General features: G+C 43.4%; 1 protein-coding gene across 4 annotated transcripts; it reads right to left on the reverse strand.

Moving 5' to 3' along the window:
- Window positions 1-13,828: 13,828 nt before the first annotated feature.
- Window positions 13,829-16,368, reverse strand: LOC123097792 (uncharacterized). 4 transcript variants are annotated; one of them, XR_006447446.1, is made up of 3 exons: window positions 15,623-16,368; window positions 14,572-14,713; window positions 13,829-14,032 (listed from the first exon to the last, which is right to left on the reverse strand). XR_006447446.1 is itself a non-coding variant. In XM_044519618.1 (2 exons), the coding sequence occupies exons 1-2, from the start codon at window positions 16,222-16,224 to the stop codon at window positions 14,701-14,703; spliced, it is 615 nt and encodes a 204-aa protein (XP_044375553.1). In that variant the 5' UTR covers window positions 16,225-16,368; the 3' UTR covers window positions 13,829-14,700. The 4 variants fall into 4 exon arrangements, 1 of the variants encoding a protein (XP_044375553.1); XR_006447445.1 differs by having other exon boundaries at window positions 13,829-14,039; XR_006447444.1 differs by having other exon boundaries at window positions 13,829-14,039; window positions 14,346-14,713.
- Between the last annotated feature and the right edge of the window lie 2,437 nt (window positions 16,369-18,805).

Genomic DNA, 18,805 nt, shown 5'->3' on the forward strand with positions numbered 1-18,805 from the left:
AATCATCTCCACAGTGGACTGGAAGAGTACGAAACACGGCAGCCCAGTGTAGTTACATCATACTAGTACATGGCTAACCCACGCTATCACCATATTTCTTGGCTTCCGTGCGACACCTATCTCTAGTAATCCAGCAGCCTGTATCGCTTCTCCCTCCTCGTCTCTATCAAAGTGCGGCGGGCTGGCGTTTCTGCCGTCTATTGAGGTCGGTTAACTATCACATGTTAGCGACATGCCAAGAGCATTCTAAAAAAATTCCTTTCACGTTCCGTTTTCAAAAAGAAAAAAATCCTTTCACGTACGAATTTGCCTGTATGCTTTGAGCAACTTGCATGTCCTATACTGCTCCTGTTTGATACTCTAACTTAGCTAGAGGTTAGACTAACTCATGACTAACCCTGAACTAACTGTAGCCAAAGAGGTGTTTGGGTGACAGGGTTAGATTGACAATAAATGCACTTCATGGAGAGAGAAAAGTGATTTTTCAGTGGTCCCAATGAGAACTATCTCCAGTTAGCACCTCTTGGGTGGGATAGTTTTTTTTGGTGGGTTCGGTGCAACTTGCTCCAATTTAAACCCTCATGCTTGGATACTTTAGGGCTATTTGAGCCCCAACTAGCTCAAACTAACTCTAACCCATGGATCCAAACAGGGCCTATGGCCAGTCTCGACGCGGAGCAGTCGCGTGCACCGGGAAGCGGCGCTCTCTCGGCCGTCGCGCCACTTCAAAGCCGGCGCCAGTGAGAGGTCGCCTCCGCTCTGGCCGGGCATTAATGCGGCACTGACGCTCCAGGGCGACGCTGACCGTTTCACGCGGGAAGCGCGCGCTGGCAAGGGAGTATAGGTTTTGAACCGTTTCAGGTGTAGTACTGGTAGTTTGCAAAACTACTCAATTATTGCACTCAGTTTCCTAAGAAATTGTGGTAAAAAACGTTACTCCACAGCCCGCTTCCCTTCTCCTTCCTCTTCCACCGCCCGCGCACGTCCGCGGGAAGCGACCGGTCAACCCTTATATAGGAGTGCTAGCACAAAAAGATGCATGCATGACCACTAAAATTTCCATATTAAAGCGCCGCTCCGGCGGGAGTATGGCGTATGTTGTTACCTTCGGCCGGCCCATGGCTACCGGGCGACGGCGACCAGAGAAGAGGCGGCGGGAGGGGAATGAATGCAGCTACTGTTTGGGTTCGCCTTCCGGCTTAAATAAATGCGCAGCATCACGTGTACCCGCGGGTGCACAAATTGTAACATACGTGTCTGCTTAAGTGGGCGTCACGTAACTGGTGTGTGTGTGAGAGAGATTCTGAGAGACAGAGTGCGTGTGTGCGACTCTACTCTTCGGACATGTACTCAACCTTTTGCATCGGGATATAAGTATAATGGTATTTACTTTAGCTAGTGATTTACGTGGCCATGTTAACGTGGTTGTGTCAAAAAAATGTCACTTCCTGCTCGTGATTTGCGTTATATAATTACAAGCAAGATTCTCGTGCATTGCACGGAACATCAATATGCATTTTTTTACAGAACACCTGTTGTGATTGACCCATGCAGGAGTAATCCCATGTGTAAAAACTAATGATATCTCGAGAATTTTATCGGAAAACTGGTATCTCGAGAATGTCATCGAAAAAATGAAGGAGTGGAGCGTGGTGGTGACTGGTGGTCGGAATGGGCGGAGGCATGGGGATGGACGGCGCCGGCAGGCGGCAGCGGCCACCATGCATGCTAGATTGTTCCAGAGACTTATTCCTTTTTTAATTGCTGAGCAATGAGGTTGCGGGAGATAATGATGTGGAGAGAGGTGCGGGTATCTTTTGTAAAATTATCATAGTTTGCTTTCTATCCTCAGATATAGATCATACGGTATGTATTACAAGATGGCAGGCACACCATCACCGCCAACTCGTTCTTTTATAAGGGTACAGATGATAAGTTTGCTGACTACTAAAGTAAAGTGGAATTTGTCCATGTTATGAAAGTAAATAAAGGTGATTGTTTATCATACGGGTAAGGTTGGATGAAGGGTGGTAGGAAGAAATGCTCCGCCTAGAGCATGTGTGTGTGAGATGGAGTCTTAGTGTGTGTGTGTGGGGTGTGTGTGTGTGTGAGAGAGAGAGAGAGAGGAGAGAGAGAGATGGAGTCTTAGTTTGTGTGTGAGAGAGAGAGAGATGGAGTCTTAGTGTGTGTGGGGGGGTGTGCGTGCGTGCGTGTGTGTGTGTGTGTTTGTGTGTGTGTGAGAGAGAGAGATGGAGTCTTAGTGTGTGTGGGGGGGTGCGTGTGTGTGTGTATGTGTGTGTGTGTGTGTCGCGGGGTCTTCTGTGGCGGATGTAATTTAAGTGTGCATGGCTTCATCATAGAGAGGTGATGTGTATGGCAGAGGCCACCAACGATGTGTGCGAGAGAGAAAATGCCCGTAGAGAGGGAAGAGAAGGTGTGTGCGCGTGAGAGGAGTCGACATCGAGAGAACGTGTTTGTTCGAGAGACACCGAGGAAGACTACTATATATCGATGGTGTATGTAGGCGGGAATTAAACAAATGGGTGGTCTTATTGGTTTCGGGGATATAGGGGAAGAGTGAGAGGCGGGGGGTAGCTAGAAGGAGATTGTTAAGTGTGAGTGTGTGTTTTACCCATCCAGGCGGAAGTTATGTGCACAAAAGAGGAGAATGATTCGATGTGGCGTTAGGATTGAGGGTAATTAACTACGTATGGAGACATAGAGACCTTGAACGTGCATGTGTGAGAGGTATACATGTATACGTGGGATGTGTGTGTGTGCGCGCGCGCATGATCGAGATAAAAGAAAGAAGACATAAGTCATAAGATCAACGACATGGGAGAGACGGATCGGTATGACAATATGCATGCATGTGAGAATGCAGGGAAGAAGGCCCGACAATTGAGCATGTGTTTTTGTCTTTAAGAGATAGTGGCGTGGGCTGGAGCATGCATCTATGGCGAGCAGAGGGAGTGAGGCGCAACGATTGTGCAAAAGAGACCAACCTATAAATGCATATGTATGGAGAGACATATATAGTGTGGGTGATAGGAAGCAAGACTCCGTGCGAGAAAGAAATGTTGACGGAGAAACTACAGATAGATACAGAGATGGAGATGCTAGCTAGAGGGACATCCGCTAGTTTGGGTGTTGGAGATGACCGTCGGGTGGTTCAAAGGGTGAAGTTATATATGTGTGTGAGAGGGCACTTGACTGCATGTAGAGAGAAACATATGTAGTGTGCGTGATAGGAATCAAGAGTGAGGGCGAGAAAGAAGGTTGATGGAGAAACAGATAAATAGAAAGATAAAGATGCTAGCTAGTGTGCGTTAGAGATAGGAGTCGAGTGGATCAGAAGGCTGGGTTATGTGTGTGGGTGTGAGAGAGATAGAGAGAGGGTGCATGTGAGTCACATACAAACAGATATCAGAGAGAAATGAGATCCAGAGAGACGGAGTTTTGTGTCTGCGAGAGAGAAAGATATTTCACAACGAGAGTGATAGCTAGAGAGACATACGAGGGAACGCAAGATATCTCTAGGGAGAGAGGGTGTGTGTGAGCGACATACAAGAGAACAATGGAGAAATATGAGACCCTGGGAGACAGAGTTTGTGTTTGTGTGTGAGAAAGAGATATTGAAGAGGAAGAGTCGTAGGTTCTCATATCTAAGGAGCGAAAGACATCTCTGTATGAGGGGTGTGCGAGTGGCACACATGGGAATAGTAGAGAGAAATGAGACCCCGGGAGACAAAGTTTTGTGTTTGTGTGAGAGAAAGAGATTCCACATGGAGAATCATAGTTAGAGACACATAGCAGGGAGCGAGATATACTTAGAGAGAGATAGAGTGATGAAGGTCGAGGGAGAGAGTACCGTCAGTGTGTTACGAAGATAAAAGATCATTGTCGACATACAGGTAGCACGAGAGATACCTGAGAGACGATGAACGCGTATAGGTCCAGAGAGATAGTCCTATATAAGCATGAGTGATAGCTATATGAGACGAATATCTGGATTAAAGGGGATTCAAATATTTAAACTGGAGATCACGACATCGATAATATCATAACGCAAATTGGTGTATCAAACATGCATATTCATTTGAATTTGGGCACACGTCAATATTGGTGATCCATAGATTCTTCAATTACAAACAATGCATGGTTTATATGCAATTAATGTCTAAACGGGATTACACTATATGTTGCGTGTGTGAAACACATTATACATGTTTGAGAAGTAAAAAAAAACCGCATGAAACACACATTAATTGGAGACAGTTAGCGAGGAATGCATACATTGGATTTCAACATAAAGTGGTTTCAAATATTTGAAAATCCAAATTGATGGATACAACCTTATGAATCTGAGATCATGCCATTTGTAAACCATATTTATGTATAAATGGTGTTGTGCTTTTGAAAGTATATATAAAAAATGATGTATATAGAATGTAATTCCAATTGAAAATGGATCCCGCCCGAAAAAAAATAGAATACAAATGGGATTTGAATTGAGTTCGCACGGTAAACGTGCACTCTGTAAAATTTGAACGAAGCGGGGAAAGTCGCAGTAACCGCCCAAAACGAAAATCTGCGAGATGGAAATCACTACTGCCTATCCCTGCCACGCAAAGCCTATCTTCTGGATTTCTATAGGTTTCGATAGGGGTAGGTTTGTAATTTCACCCAAACGTGACGTAACCGCCTCTCACCTGGATTCATACACGGTGGGCGCCAAAACACAGTGTGTCCTTGGTCGAAATCGACTCCCTCCCCATTCATATTCATACACGGTGGGCGCCAAAAACAAACTCTCGTCGGCAAATATTCGGTGTATGCGAGATTACCGTCCTATCCCCAACCGACTAATGTTGCTGTGATGTAGTAGAAATTTGAAACGGGGGCTAAGTTTATAAATTTCCTCGCATTTGAGACAAGCGCGCCCTGAATACATGGTTCCCCCCTTCCTCTCTACCTCCCTTTTCCCCATTCGTACTCCTGGGCGCCAAAACACCCTCTCCACCCCACCCTCCTCCGTCCGCCGCTGTCCGCCACCCCATCCACCGCCGTCCTCCTCCACCATGCCAGAGCTGATACCCCGACGCCGCCGTCCATTACAAGAGATCGACCTCTCTCATCCACGGCTTCGGACCGGGATCCTTGCATCCCGTCCTCTCGCTTCATCCCCGCCGTCGTCCACCTTGTCGGCGCCGCTCCTACGACCGTCTCGTCCACCGCGCCCCGCCGCCACCGTCTACCCTCCTAGATCTGCTTCCACGCCGCTGACAGCCATCGCTACCGCAGCACCGTCAAATTATCAGCAGATGCGTACACGGCGCCGCACCAGAGGCGGTACTCTTTCGTATCTGCTCAACTTATTTATCGCAGCAAGAAAATAGATCATCACTGCTTTACTCTGATTTCTTGTCTTGGTTGCGAAGTTGCCTTTATCCGGTTTGCACCTTCAGATCCGCCATGGCACGCTCAACACTATACTCCCAATGCTTATGGTTTTCCCCTTTTATATTCCACACTAGTTAAATCACAGTAGACTGAATTTCAAAATTGGGTCAGTCAATTTTTCAGAGCTCGCCGGAGTTCGCCGGTGCGATCGAAGGGGCTCGGGTGGTTGTGGGGCCTCGCCGAACGAAGAAAACTCGACGCGGGTGGGGGTTGGGGCGGGGGTGGGGGTGGGGGTGGCGGAGGAACACAGGCGGTGGGGGCCGGTGGTCCGGCCGGCGGCCCGTGCGGTGTTCTGTATGGGAAGAATCAGAGACGAGGAAGAAGAAGGGTTAGGAGATGTAGGATCTTCATCCAACCGCCTGAAATGGTCAAGAGACAGCTGGGAGTTGCATTCTTAATGCGCTCTGGTTCATCATGTGTGGGCACTGCGCAACCAACATTTTATTATCCAAAATCTGCTTGCTCTTCTTTACCATGTTCCTCTTCCATTCTTCTTTAATATGTACTCTCTCCGTTCCTAAATACAAGTATTTGTATAGATTCCACCATGGACTACATATGGAGCAAAATGAGTGAATCTACACTCTAAAATGTATCTGGATACATCTGTATGTGATCCATAGTGGAAATCTCTACCAAGACTTATATTTTGGAACGGAGGGAGTATCATAGTAGTACAGTATGTTCCTTGTACTGAAGATGAGCAGGGACATTTGCAGTGTAGAGGTCTATACGGTCGGTTGTGATGGACACTTTGAGCCACTTTGATTCGTAGGATCTTGTAAACATAGGAATAGGATTTGTAGTGGCCTGCCCACTTGAATCCTATAAGAATAGCAAGGAAATGCGGGGAGCTGTGTCGCCTTTGAGAGTTACACTGATATTAACAGTACCGCACCTTCACTTGAAGAGAGCTGGTATCCGAAGCCTTTCTAGCCGTACCGGCAATACTAGCACATATATTCCAGCAAGTTCCACTTTGCTGATTTTACTCTGATGCTTAAGGTTTTCCCGTTATATCTACACTATGATCTGTGTAGCTGCTTTGTGTCGCACTAGCAGCAGTCCACTCTTGAAGCTAAACACTGCAATGACTTACAAAATTGGCACCAAGGCATTGAGTGCCATTCTGGATGCAATGAAACTCATACGCTCCCCACCTGTTGATTCTTGTTCAGAATATGATCCTAATGACTATTCTAACCTCGAGGAGTCAAAGGCAGATGGCCTGTCCTGTTCACCCATCAAGGTGCCTGTTCTAATTTGGCAATGTTTTATCGATTGCGGGTATCTTGCATATGTTGTCTTGCATTTCTTCTACTTTGTTGCACCGCCATCTGCTTAGTTTACTCATCATATATGTCGAGATGCCATGCCCATCCATTATCAATACATATTCCATCTGTCATCATACCATGTTTTTCCACTCAAATGTTGTTCTTGTGCATCAGACATCAAAAAGGAAGAGGGTGATTGCCGAACCTGAAGGAGCACCAGCAAAGTCCTTGAAAAACGTGGTGGTGCCGGAGAAATCAGACAGCACCCCACTTATATTGGCTGTACAACCAGTGACACAAAACGTAGGACCGACTCCAGCAGACTGTACCCATACTTCACTGGCCACACCACTAGCCCCACCACACAGGACCTGCACTCCAGCAAAAGGTATACCGATTTCATTTGCCATAGCACCAGCTGTACCACAGAAAAATCCCACTCCAGCAAAAAGTACAGCAAGTCCACCGGCCGAAGACCTATCCCAACTGCAGAGACGGCCAATTCCTGCAGATTGGAACCCCATTCCATTTATTCCCAGTTTAAAAGACAATGCTTTCAATGTTGTTAGGGACTACGTGCATATATTCCCATCATGGGAAGATTATTGTGAAGACAAACACCATTTTCACATCTTCCTATCCAACTTACGTGTAAGTGCTATTATTCATGGTTATTATTTTCATGTTTTCTGCTGATTGAACACATCAATGATTTACATTACATTGTTGTAACTAGGCGAGGGTCAATCTGGATAGTCATGACGAGCAAAGCTTGCTTGTGCTTTTCAAGGAAGCATTGCAGCAGTATCGGTGTTACCTGAGGAAATCACACTTTGATGGCAAGTCTATAAACGAATTTCCGGTGAAGTCTCCTGTGCTAAATTTAGAAGACATTGAATGGAAAAACCTTGTTATGCACTGGTCTCGTTCCTAGGATGAGGTACTGTCTATGAAATCACATGACAATTTGAACTTCTACTTTTCCGCATGTGCCTTACGGTATTCTAACCTCGAGGAGTCAAAGGCAGATGGCCTGTCCTGTTCACCCATCAAGGTGCCTGTTCTAATTTGGCAATGTTTTATTGATTGCGGGTATCTTGCATATGTTGTCTTGCATTTCTTCTACTTTGTTGCACCGCCATCTGCTTAGTTTACTCATCATATATGTCGAGATGCCATGCCCATCCATTATCAATACATATTCCATCTGTCATCATACCATGTTTTTTCACTCAAATGTTGTTCTTGTGCATCAGACATCAAAAAGGAAGAGGGTGATTGCCGAACCTGAAGGAGCACCAGCAAAGTCCTTGAAAAACGTGGTGGTGCCGGAGAAATCAGACAGCGCCCCACTTATATTGGCTGTACAACCAGTGACACAAAACGTAGGACCGACTCCAGCAGACTGTACCCATACTTCACTGGCCACACCACTAGCCCCACCACACAGGACCTGCACTCCAGCAAAAGGTATACCGATTTCATTTGCCATAGCACCAGCTGTACCACAGAAAAATCCCACTCCAGCAAAAAGTACAGCAAGTCCACCGGCCGAGGACCTATCCCAACTACAGAGACGGCCAATTCCTGCAGATTGGAACCCCATTCCATTTATTCCCAGTTTAAAAGACAATGCTTTCAATGTTGTTAGGGACTACGTGCATATATTCCCATCATGGGAAGATTATTGTGAAGACAAACACCATTTTCACATCTTCCTATCCAACTTACGTGTAAGTGCTATTATTCATGGTTATTATTTTCCTGTTTTCTGCTGATTGAACACATCAATGATTTACATCACATTGTTGTAACTAGGCGAGGGTCAATCTGGATAGTCATGACGAGCAAAGCTTGCTTGTGCTTTTCAAGGAAGCATTGCAGCAGTATCGGTGTTATCTGAGGAAATCACACCTTGATGGCAAGTCTATAAACGAATTTCCGGTGAAGTCTCCTGTGCTAAATTTAGAAGACATTGAATGGAGAAACCTTATTATGCAATGGTCTCGTTCCTAGGATGAGGTACTGTCTATGAAATCACATGACAATTTGAACTTCTACTTTTCCGCATGTGCCTTACGGATCTTTTTTGCAGGAAATCTGCTCGAAGAAGAATTCCGGTTTGATAAGAACGACAGGATATCGCAAATATGCTGCCCGCTGCTTTGCTCTTGTTAGTACCTGTTGTTCTGTATCACTGTACTTGCATACATACCTGGTTCATTATGTGACAGCAGTATGCATGATAGCTTGCTTATCAATTGTTCGCTTCAAATTATCTGATCTGTATGAATGGTTACATTAGTGTAGAATATATCCAATGCCAATATTTTTTTAGCTCTGCATTGTTCTTGTAAGTACATGCTGTCCTTTATCAGTGTACTTATAATGACAGGTAGTTGTTCATGTACCATCACTCTGCAGCTTATTTTCCTTTGCCCTCCATTTTCTACACATCAGATCTATATTTACTCTTACCATAAGGTTGGTACTGAAGAAGTTTAGCTGTGCATTGCTCTTGGTTGTACCTTTTGCCTGTATCGCTGCACTTACATTTATAGCTACTTGGTTATGTAGCATCACTCTTCATCTTATCTTAAATATTCTCCATTTTTTCATATATTATCACATCTATATTTACTCTTAACAAAATGTAGAATAAAGGCAATGCTTTTGAAGAAGATTCTGTGGTAAACTTCTTGAATTGCTCCCCCATCAGCATGGACAAGGCCTTTATAGAGCCTGTCTTCACCAATAATGTAAGTTTGTCCATCTCAAGCCTTCAAACTTTGTTGTATATATTTGGTTAGGCATGACTGCAACAGCTGTTTATTTTTGGTGTTTGCATCAAATTGCTTGTTTAAAGTTTATTATGTAGTTCATAAACAAAAGTTTGTCCTTTCTTAATTTAAGTTTTCAGTTGTACAACCAAGTTCCTTCTTCATACCATGTAAATTAAACTATACAGAGCAAGTGATCTTCTTTTGCACTGCATGTATGCTTCTGTTCTTCATCCGTAATCCAGTGGTGTGGTGAACCTACCCACTACAGCACAATGTCATATTCTGCAATGTCTTAACTATGAACAATGTCATATCATTCTACTATTATTTAAACCGTCTCTTTATTTGCCAATCTGAAATGGTATAAATTGACAGCACACTAACCATTGATACTTATGAGTTCTTATCTGTAATCCAGTGGTGTCGTGAAGCTGTCAACTCCTTCACAATGTCATTTCCTACCATGTCTTGACGTGAACAATATCATATTGTGTTAATGCAATTTTAAACTGTGTCACTTTATTTGTCAGTAAGAAATGTGATGAATTGTCAGCACTGATACTTTTATGTGCAAAACATGTCATCTGTCTGCTTGTTTATCTTTCAGAGTGAGGAAGATATAAGTGTTGAACAAGCGCAGTCTCATCATATTGCTCAGCTGCTTGCGCTGCAGCTCCCCGGCAGGGCTAACCTTTCTTGAACTCTATTGAAGTGCTGTCGGTTTTGTATATTATTTTGTCGGCGTGTTTATTTGCACTGGTGGCGATCTTTGATGCTCAGTGTATATAATCTGCTGTCTGCTTGTGCTTTATTATCATAGTGGCGAACTTTGATGCCCAGTGGATGTAATATGCCGTAATTTCTTTATTGTATAGTCTAGGTTTTTTCTTATTCATGATGCTGCAGTTATTTTACTGTATATATATCATGTCTTCGCAGTAAACCGGCCAAACCGTAAAATTACGGTACATAATCGGGCCGTCATGCAATCACGATGTAGGTTGGGCCTGAAACGTGCCGAACAGCTCACGGGCCGGCAGCAGCCCGAAATGAACCCCGGCCCATGATTGTGCGAATCAAATCACGGGCTTTTAACAGGCCAAAATTGTCTCGGTCCTTGTTTGGCCCAATCAGATATCGGCTGCGAGCAGGCCGGATGCAAACCGGGCCATAGTTAGGCCCAACTATATGATGGGCTTTTAACAGGCCGAAATTAATATAGGGCCGAAATGTTAAACGAGCCCTTAACAGGCCAAAACTAATATCAGGCCGAATTACTAAGTGGGCCTTTAGCAAGTGGGCCCAAAAGCATAGTGTCCAGTTGACAGGCCGAATCTGATATGGGCCATAATTGAGCCCAAAGCCTCTTAAAGGGCCGGACCTGATCTGGGCCGTAATTTGGCCCAGAACGTGGTAGGCTTTTAACGGGCCGGATCTCATATGGGCCACTATTAGGCCCGGAGCGTGGCAGGCCATTAATGGACCGGATCAAATATGGGCCGGCATTTGGCCCAAAACATGGCAGCCAGTTAATGGGCCGGCCTACTAGGGTCCTCAAAATCTTGTGGGCCTACAGCTGGGCCGGCCCATTAATGTCGGCAAAATCTCGTGGGCCTTTAGCTGGCCGGCCCATTATGATCCGCAAGAATCTTGTGGGCCTTTACCTGGGCCGGCCCATTATGGCACACAAAAATCTTGTGGGCCTTTACCTGGGCCGGCCCATTATGGCCCGCAAAATCTTGTGGGCCTTTAGCTGGGCCAGCCCATTATGGTCCACAAAATCTCGTGGGCCTTTAGCTGGGCCGGCCCATTATGGTCCGCAAAATCCTGTGGGCCTTCAGTTGGGCCGGCCCATTTAAACTTGATGGGCCGGTCCACGTGTCAACATATCATAGGCGCGTCTCGCCCATTGGATGAGTGACACCTGTGCCAACGCGGACCTGACACGTGTCTCCTCCAGCCAATGATGATTTTACACGTGGAAAATCACCATTGGTCGGGGCTGTTAACGGGTTATCGGATCCAAAACCCCACCCGATAGCTTAACGGCGTTCCGTTACGGTGGATGCCACGTGTCGGTCACCCTTGACGAAAGCACTTCTGTGACGCGCGATTTATCGTCATGGAAGTGGACACTTCCGTGATGATAATTTTGGTAATGTCATGGAACACTTCTACGACAGCACAGGTATGACTATCTTGATTCTGTCATAAATTTGTCATGGATGTACATGCATGACAAAAAACGCGACCTACTGTGACAAACACGTATCATCACGGAAGTGTATTTTTTTGTAGTGTGGGACCTTTTCCTTCCTCTAATGGGTATACACGTATTTTGGTTGCTGTTGATTATGTTACTAAATGGGTAGAAGTCATTCCAACCAGTAGTGCTAATCACAACACCTCTATTAAAATGCTTAAGGAAGTTATTTTCCCAAGGTTTGGAGTCCCTAGATATTTAATGACCGATGGGGTTCACACTTTATTCATGGTACTTTTCGTAAAATGCTTGCCAAGTATGATGTTAACCATAGAATTGCATCACCCTATCATCCTAGCACAAATGCCCGTGCGTTGCAACGGGGAGAATAGCAGTTCTTATGAACCACGATTTGGTGCCACGGAAAATGATTCAAACTTATGATTACGTTACATGGATAACAAAAAGGAACATTGGTTTTTAAAAATCTCGCTCATCCATTATTGTGAAAAAAGAATGTCTTCTTGTAAAGCCAATATTTAGGGTCAAGATGACTTCATGAGAATTGTCACTTCCGAACTGGTCCTAATTGTTTTGTTTACAGTAGAAGCTTTGGTGTTAACGTCAGCCAAAATTATACTATATGGTGTGATGTGAGCCTATTCTCAGCCAAAATTATACTATATGGTTGGATGTGAGCCTATTCTCACCGGAATTCGTTATGAAGCTATGCCGCTCGCTGAACCTGGTCTTTGGTGATCGATGGGCGGTCCTCATCGCTTTGGTGACTCTTCAGGTTGAAGGGCAGCCTTCCGCGGCGACGGCGAGGTGAAACCTACACGGACCTGATCATGTTTGTGTCTCTCAGTTTGAGGTCCTTTCTACAAAAGTCTAAGAAGATGTGTATATTATATGTGATGTATCATGTGTAATTATAATGATGATAAAGCTCCGATATCGCTCCCTCTGTTAAAAAAGCTCCGGAAATAGCTCATCTAAATAAATAATCACATAATCTTACATCAAGCTCCCACATACATATAAAATCACGGCCATTTGATATTCAATCGCCAATTCATTATTTCTCCAGTGAACCTTTTTATTCTATTTTCTCGTTGGCTCTATGGGGAATAGCAAGGTCAAGGCAACCAGATTGTTATATACTACCTCCGTCCTAGTTTATTGGTCCCCTTTGTAATTTGTGTCAAATTTTGACCAAATATTTAACTAATAAAATGTTAATGCATGTCAAAAAAATTATATTGTCGGATTCGTATTTGAACATAGTTTCCAAAGATATACTTCGTCCGTCCGGAAATACTTGTCATCAAAATGGATAAAAAGAGATGTATCGAGAACTAAAATACATCTAGATACATTCCCTTTTATCCATTTTGATGACAAGTATTTTTGGACGGAGGAAGTAGTTTCTTGTGACATGCATGGAACATTTTGTTAGTTAAATTTCTGGTCAAAATTTGGTACAAAATACAATGAGGACCAGTAAACCAGGACGGAGGTAGTAACATACCCCATCTGTCCGGAATTACTTGTCACACGAATGGATAAAATTGGATGTATCTAAAACTAAAATATGTCTAGATACATCTATTTCTCCGATAAGTATTTCCGGACGAACAGAGTATCATACATTACCACTGCAATCTACAATCTATATGATAAACAATAGTGGCCCACTAGAATCTGCTCTGTCCTGGAAAATCCACAACAATGAATCAAATATTTCATCTACAAATAAAAATCAAGAACATTTTTTCTAATTAATTAAGCTCATCAACATCTTTGTTTACTTACCTTATACTTCTTCCGTTCCCAAATATAAGTCTTTTTAGAGACTTCCAACAAGTGACTACATACGTAGCAAAATGAGTGAATCTACACTCTAAAATATGTCTACATACATCCGTATGTTGTAGTCCATTTGAAATGTCTAAAAAGACTTATATCTAAAAAGACTTATATTTGAACGGAGGGAGTATCATCCAAACTGATGTCAGATTCGTTAATACAACATAATAGTAATACATATGGCTTGACCTTCTCAAAACTTTCTATGTTGTATCATCTAGAAACAAAAATCAAGAACAATTTTTTTTGAATTAATTAAGCTCATCAGCATATCTGTTTACTTTCCTTATATCATCCAAACCGATGCTAGATTCGTTAATACAACATAATAGTGGTACATACGGCTTGGCCTTCTCAAAACTGTCGATGTTGTACCCACCTAGTGCATCTCTGAAGCGGTCAATGCAGGGGAAATTTCTGCTAGAAGATGATGTTGCCTTTGCACTTGTTCCAACAGACGTACTATTAGTCAAACAATAAAATTACAAATGAAGTATGTAAAAGTAAAGATTCAGACAGTCAGCAAATCACAATCAGCTTTTACTGCCACCACTATAAAGCTTGTAAAATTACTAAAACATAAGTTAAAACTGTAATTTTAAAGCCAGTGGTGGCTTGGCAAGTAATAGCACTATGATGCTAATTTAGCAGAACCAAGCACCGGACAAAGAACATCTTATATGAGCGCATAAACACAAGGCTCCATGTTCACAAAAGAAAATAAATTTCAATCTAGTGCTTGGTGCTTACATTGAGCTTGCAGCCATGATAGCAAGAAAAGATTTCTCAACTCCGAAATAACAATTGATGATTCCTTTTCCATGTACATGAAAACATAATGTGCATGAAAAAGCAAGTTCAAATCTCTTGAGATATTTAACGGGAAGCAGCAGATGCTAATTACCTATACATGTATCCGTTATAGTTTGGCTAGCTAGTAGCAGAGGTAACTAAGCAGCAAGAGTTATTACAGTACCTTCCTTAGCTAGGTAGTGTGCAGCCATGTTGGCTGATCATGAAGTCCACCTGGTTTGGTTTCATTTATAGATTGGAGTACCATCTTGATCCCAACTGCTAAAGTAGACCTTTGTTTACAATCTATCTTTTATGGCAGATTACTGCGAGGGTAAGTTGACTAAGTCAGAAAAAACCGCTAATAATTCCTTGACCATGGTAACGAATATACTATAATGGAAATAAAGAACTCAGTTAGTAGAAAATTAGTTTTATGAGGAGCAAAGCATTCGTTAGCAAAACTGAGTTACAGTTTATAGAGTTGCAGAATTAGAGAAAGAAAGTGCGTCGAAACCGACAGTTGCAATGAAGAAGTATTGAATATAAACTGCAACTATGGATCGTTCACTTTGCATTGATTTTACTTGTGCATGCAGAGAATAATTTCAATTCTAGTTTATGGTTCATGTATATGGAACACCTTCAGCCCAGCACCCCACAGGACTTGAGCCACCCACACATCAATCTCTTAGTGTACAATTTTTAGAATCACAAGCATATCTGCATGTAAGTGCTCGCTAGTATCCTAATATAACAGCCAAAAATGATACACCAAGTTCCCAACTGTCTTAACTGACGGACAACAATAGTTCCACTTCCACATGGAAGTTGAAGTTGACTGACCTAATGATGTGCTCATAAGAATGATTTCTGTCAAGTCATGAGCAATTGTATGAAGTGGATTTCAAAGTTCTGTTTGAACAGAAAAGCCATGAGCAATAAACGATGCCTGCACATGTACTAATTAGGGGTCATCACGGAATGGAAGGAGGTCTACAATAGTACTCTGCCGACAAGACTCACATCTCATTCCTGTAGGAAGCGTTTTGGCATACTTTGATATGGTTAGATGTATAGGGATGTAGGATTCTGCTTCTCCTGATGCGCTGATGCATCTTTGCTGAGTAGTGTAATTGATGGTGTTGATGTATCCCAAACTACATTTTCGTCCCTTTTATCGAAAATGACATGACTAACATCTAACTGAAGTTAATACAGGAGCAGTAGTGTACCAGAGGTCATGGATGGAGGAGGGCTCGGGAAAGGATGAAGTCGAGGATGCGGGACGACCATCAGCCAGTTCCAGCCGCTGCAGGGCGTGCGAGCTCCCCGTGGTCGGAGTCCATGACATCCGCGGCGGCGATGAGCCATCGGAGACGGCCAAGGTGGGCGTTTGTGCGCCGAACCAACCAGCGCAGCCGCCCAAGCGGGAGCTTGCTCTCGAGTTTCCCTCCCTCGCTCCCTCCCGATCCGCCCGAGGAGAGGCGCTCCTCGCGCGCGAGACCAGCGCCCTCGCACTCCTGCGCCCGTCCGCCGTCACCCAGCTCCGACGAGCTCCTGCCTCGGTCGCGGCACCGCTCCTATTTTCTGCCTTCTTCTCTCCCTCACCTCCCTTCCTGCCCAGAAGCCGCCGCTGCCATGGATCTGCCCGGGAAACCGTGCTCCCGCCTTCCTCGTCGTCACCAGTGCCTCCCCCTCGTCCTCCGCTGCGGCCATAGCCATCTCCGCCGCTGACAAGGGCGTCACCCCTCAGCCGAGCACGCGTCCAGGCGAGGCGGCCTCCATCCTCCGGCGCGAGCACGACAGCCGCCTTCCCGTCCTCCCCAGAGGCCATGGCCGTCTTCACCACAGGACAAGGGCACCGTCTGCCGAACGGACGGCAGGGATAGGACCGGCGGAGGTCGGAGTGGACTGCCGGAGGCGGAGGCCCGCAAGGGTACCGGTGGGCTGAGGCCCAGACGGATCAGGGGAGAAGTCAGTTAAAACAACAGCGACCTACAGAAATTTTGCGGACCGACGAAACTATACCACCTCGCATATATATTTTAAATTCAAACTAAAAACATAAATTCACGAGAAGAAGCGTATTATGACGATGAACCCACGGAGTCAATCCGTGCTTTATTATTAGGGAAAGACGAAGGCATTGTCTTGGGTCATAAAATTTCTGAAAGAGGTATTGAAGTGGACCAAACTAAGGTTGATGCCATTAAGAAAATGACATGTCCTAAGGACATCAAAGGTATTCGTAGTTTCCTAGGTCATGCTGGTTTTTATAGGAGATTTATCAAAGACTTTTCTAAAATTTCTAGGCCTCTTAATAATCTTTTGCAAAAGGATATTCTTTTTGTTTTTGATGATGATTGTCTTGAAGCCTTTGAAACACTCAAGAAAACCTTATATCTGCACATATTGTTCAACCACCTGATTGGAACTTGCCTTTTGAAATTATGTGTGATGCTAGTGATTATGTTGTTGGTACTGTTCTAGGACAAAGAGTTGATAAGAAATTGAATGTTATCCATTATGCTAATAAAACTCTAGATAATGTTCAAACAAATTATGCTACTACTAAAAAAGAATTCTTAATAGTGGTGTTTGCTTGTGATAAATTTAGACCTTATATTGTTGATTCCAAAATAACTGTTCACACAGGCCATGCTGCTATTAAATATCTTATGGAAAAGAAAGATGCTAAACCTAGACTTATTCATTGGGTTCTCTTGTTACAAGAATTTGATTTACATATCATTGATAGAAAAGGAGCTGAGAACCCAGTAGCTGATAATTTGTCTAGGCTTGAAAATGTGCTTGATGACCCACTACCTATTGATGATAGTTTTCCTGATGAGCAGTTAGCTGCAATAAATGTTGCTAATAGTACTCCTTGGTATGCTGACTATGCTAATTACATTGTTGCTAAATATTTACCACCTAGTTTTACATACCAGCAAAAGAAAAATTCTTTTATGATTTAAGACATTACTTTTGGGATGACCCACATTTTTATAAAGAAGGAGTACATGGTATTATTAGACGTTGCATACCTGAGTATGAATAGGGACAAATCCTACGGAAAAGTCACTCCGAGGCTTATGGAGGGCATCATGCTGGAGATAGAACTGCTCACAAGGTATTGCAATCTGGATTTTATTGGCCTACTCTCTTCAAGGATGCACGTAAGTTTGTCTCTTCTTGTGATGAATGTCAAAGAATAGGTAATATCGGTAAGCGTCCAGAAATTCCTATGAATTATTCACTTGTTGTTGAACCATTTGATGTTTGGGGATTTGATTACATGGGACCTTTTCCTTCCTTTAATGGGTATACACATATTTTGGTTGTTGTTGATTATGTTACTAAATGGGTAGAAGCCATTCCATCCAGTAGTGCTAATCACAACACCTCTATTAAAATGCTTAAGGAAGTTATTTTCCCAAGGTTTGGAGTCCCTAGATATTTAATGACTGATGGTGGTTCACACTTTATTCATGGTGCTTTCCGTAGAATGCTTGCCAAGTATGATGTTAACCATAGAATTGCATCACCCTATCATCCTCGGTCTAGTGGTCAAGTTGAACTTAGCAATAGAGAAATAAAATTAATTTTTCAAAAGACTGTTAATAGATCCAGGAAGAATTGATCTAAGAAATTAGATGATGCACTTTCGGCTTATAGAACAGCATATAAAAATCCTATGGGTATGTCTCCTTATAAAATGGTTTATGGAAAAGCTTGTCATTTGCCTCTTGAGTTAGAACATAAAGCATTTTGGGCAGTTAAAGAGCTCAACTATGATTTCAAACTTGCTGGTGAAAAGAGGTTATTTGATATAAGTTCTTTAGATGAATGGAGAACCCAAGCTTATGAAAATGCAAAGTTATTCAAAGAAAAAGTTAAAAGGTGGCATGACAAAAGAATTCAAAAACGTGAGTTCAAAGTTGGAGAATATGTTCTTTTGTACAACTCTCGTTTTAGATTTTTTGTAGGAAAGCTCCTCTCAAAATGGGAAGGCCCATATGTCATCGAGGAGGTTTACCGGTCTGGAGCCATCAAAAAAATAACTCCGAAGGTACTAACCCAAAGGTTGTCAATGGGCAACGAATAAAGCATCATATCTCAGGCACGCCTATTAATGTTGAAAGTAATATCATCCAAACTTTGACACCGGAAGAACACATAAAAGAGTCCTTCCAGAACACTCCACAATCGTGAAAATAAAGAGGTACGTGATACGGTAAGTAAATGGACTCCAAAAAAACCGCAAAAATATTTTTTATCAGTTTTGGAATATTTTAGAATTTTGGAAATAAAGAAACTCCCAGGAAGCGTCCCCTGGTGGGCACAAGACACCAGGGCACGCCAGGCTTGCCTAGCGCGCCCAGGTGGGTTGTGCCCACCTGGGACACCTTCCG

Source organism: Triticum aestivum, chromosome 4D (genome assembly GCF_018294505.1).
Source record: "Triticum aestivum cultivar Chinese Spring chromosome 4D, IWGSC CS RefSeq v2.1, whole genome shotgun sequence".
Lineage (NCBI taxonomy): Eukaryota > Viridiplantae > Streptophyta > Magnoliopsida > Poales > Poaceae > Triticum > Triticum aestivum.

What these genes read in the sequence shown, in the direction of transcription:
- LOC123097792 (XM_044519618.1), bottom strand. Translation starts at nt 16,224, where the DNA reads ATGGCCTCTGGGGAGGACGGGAAGGCGGCTGTCGTGCTCGCGCCGGAG.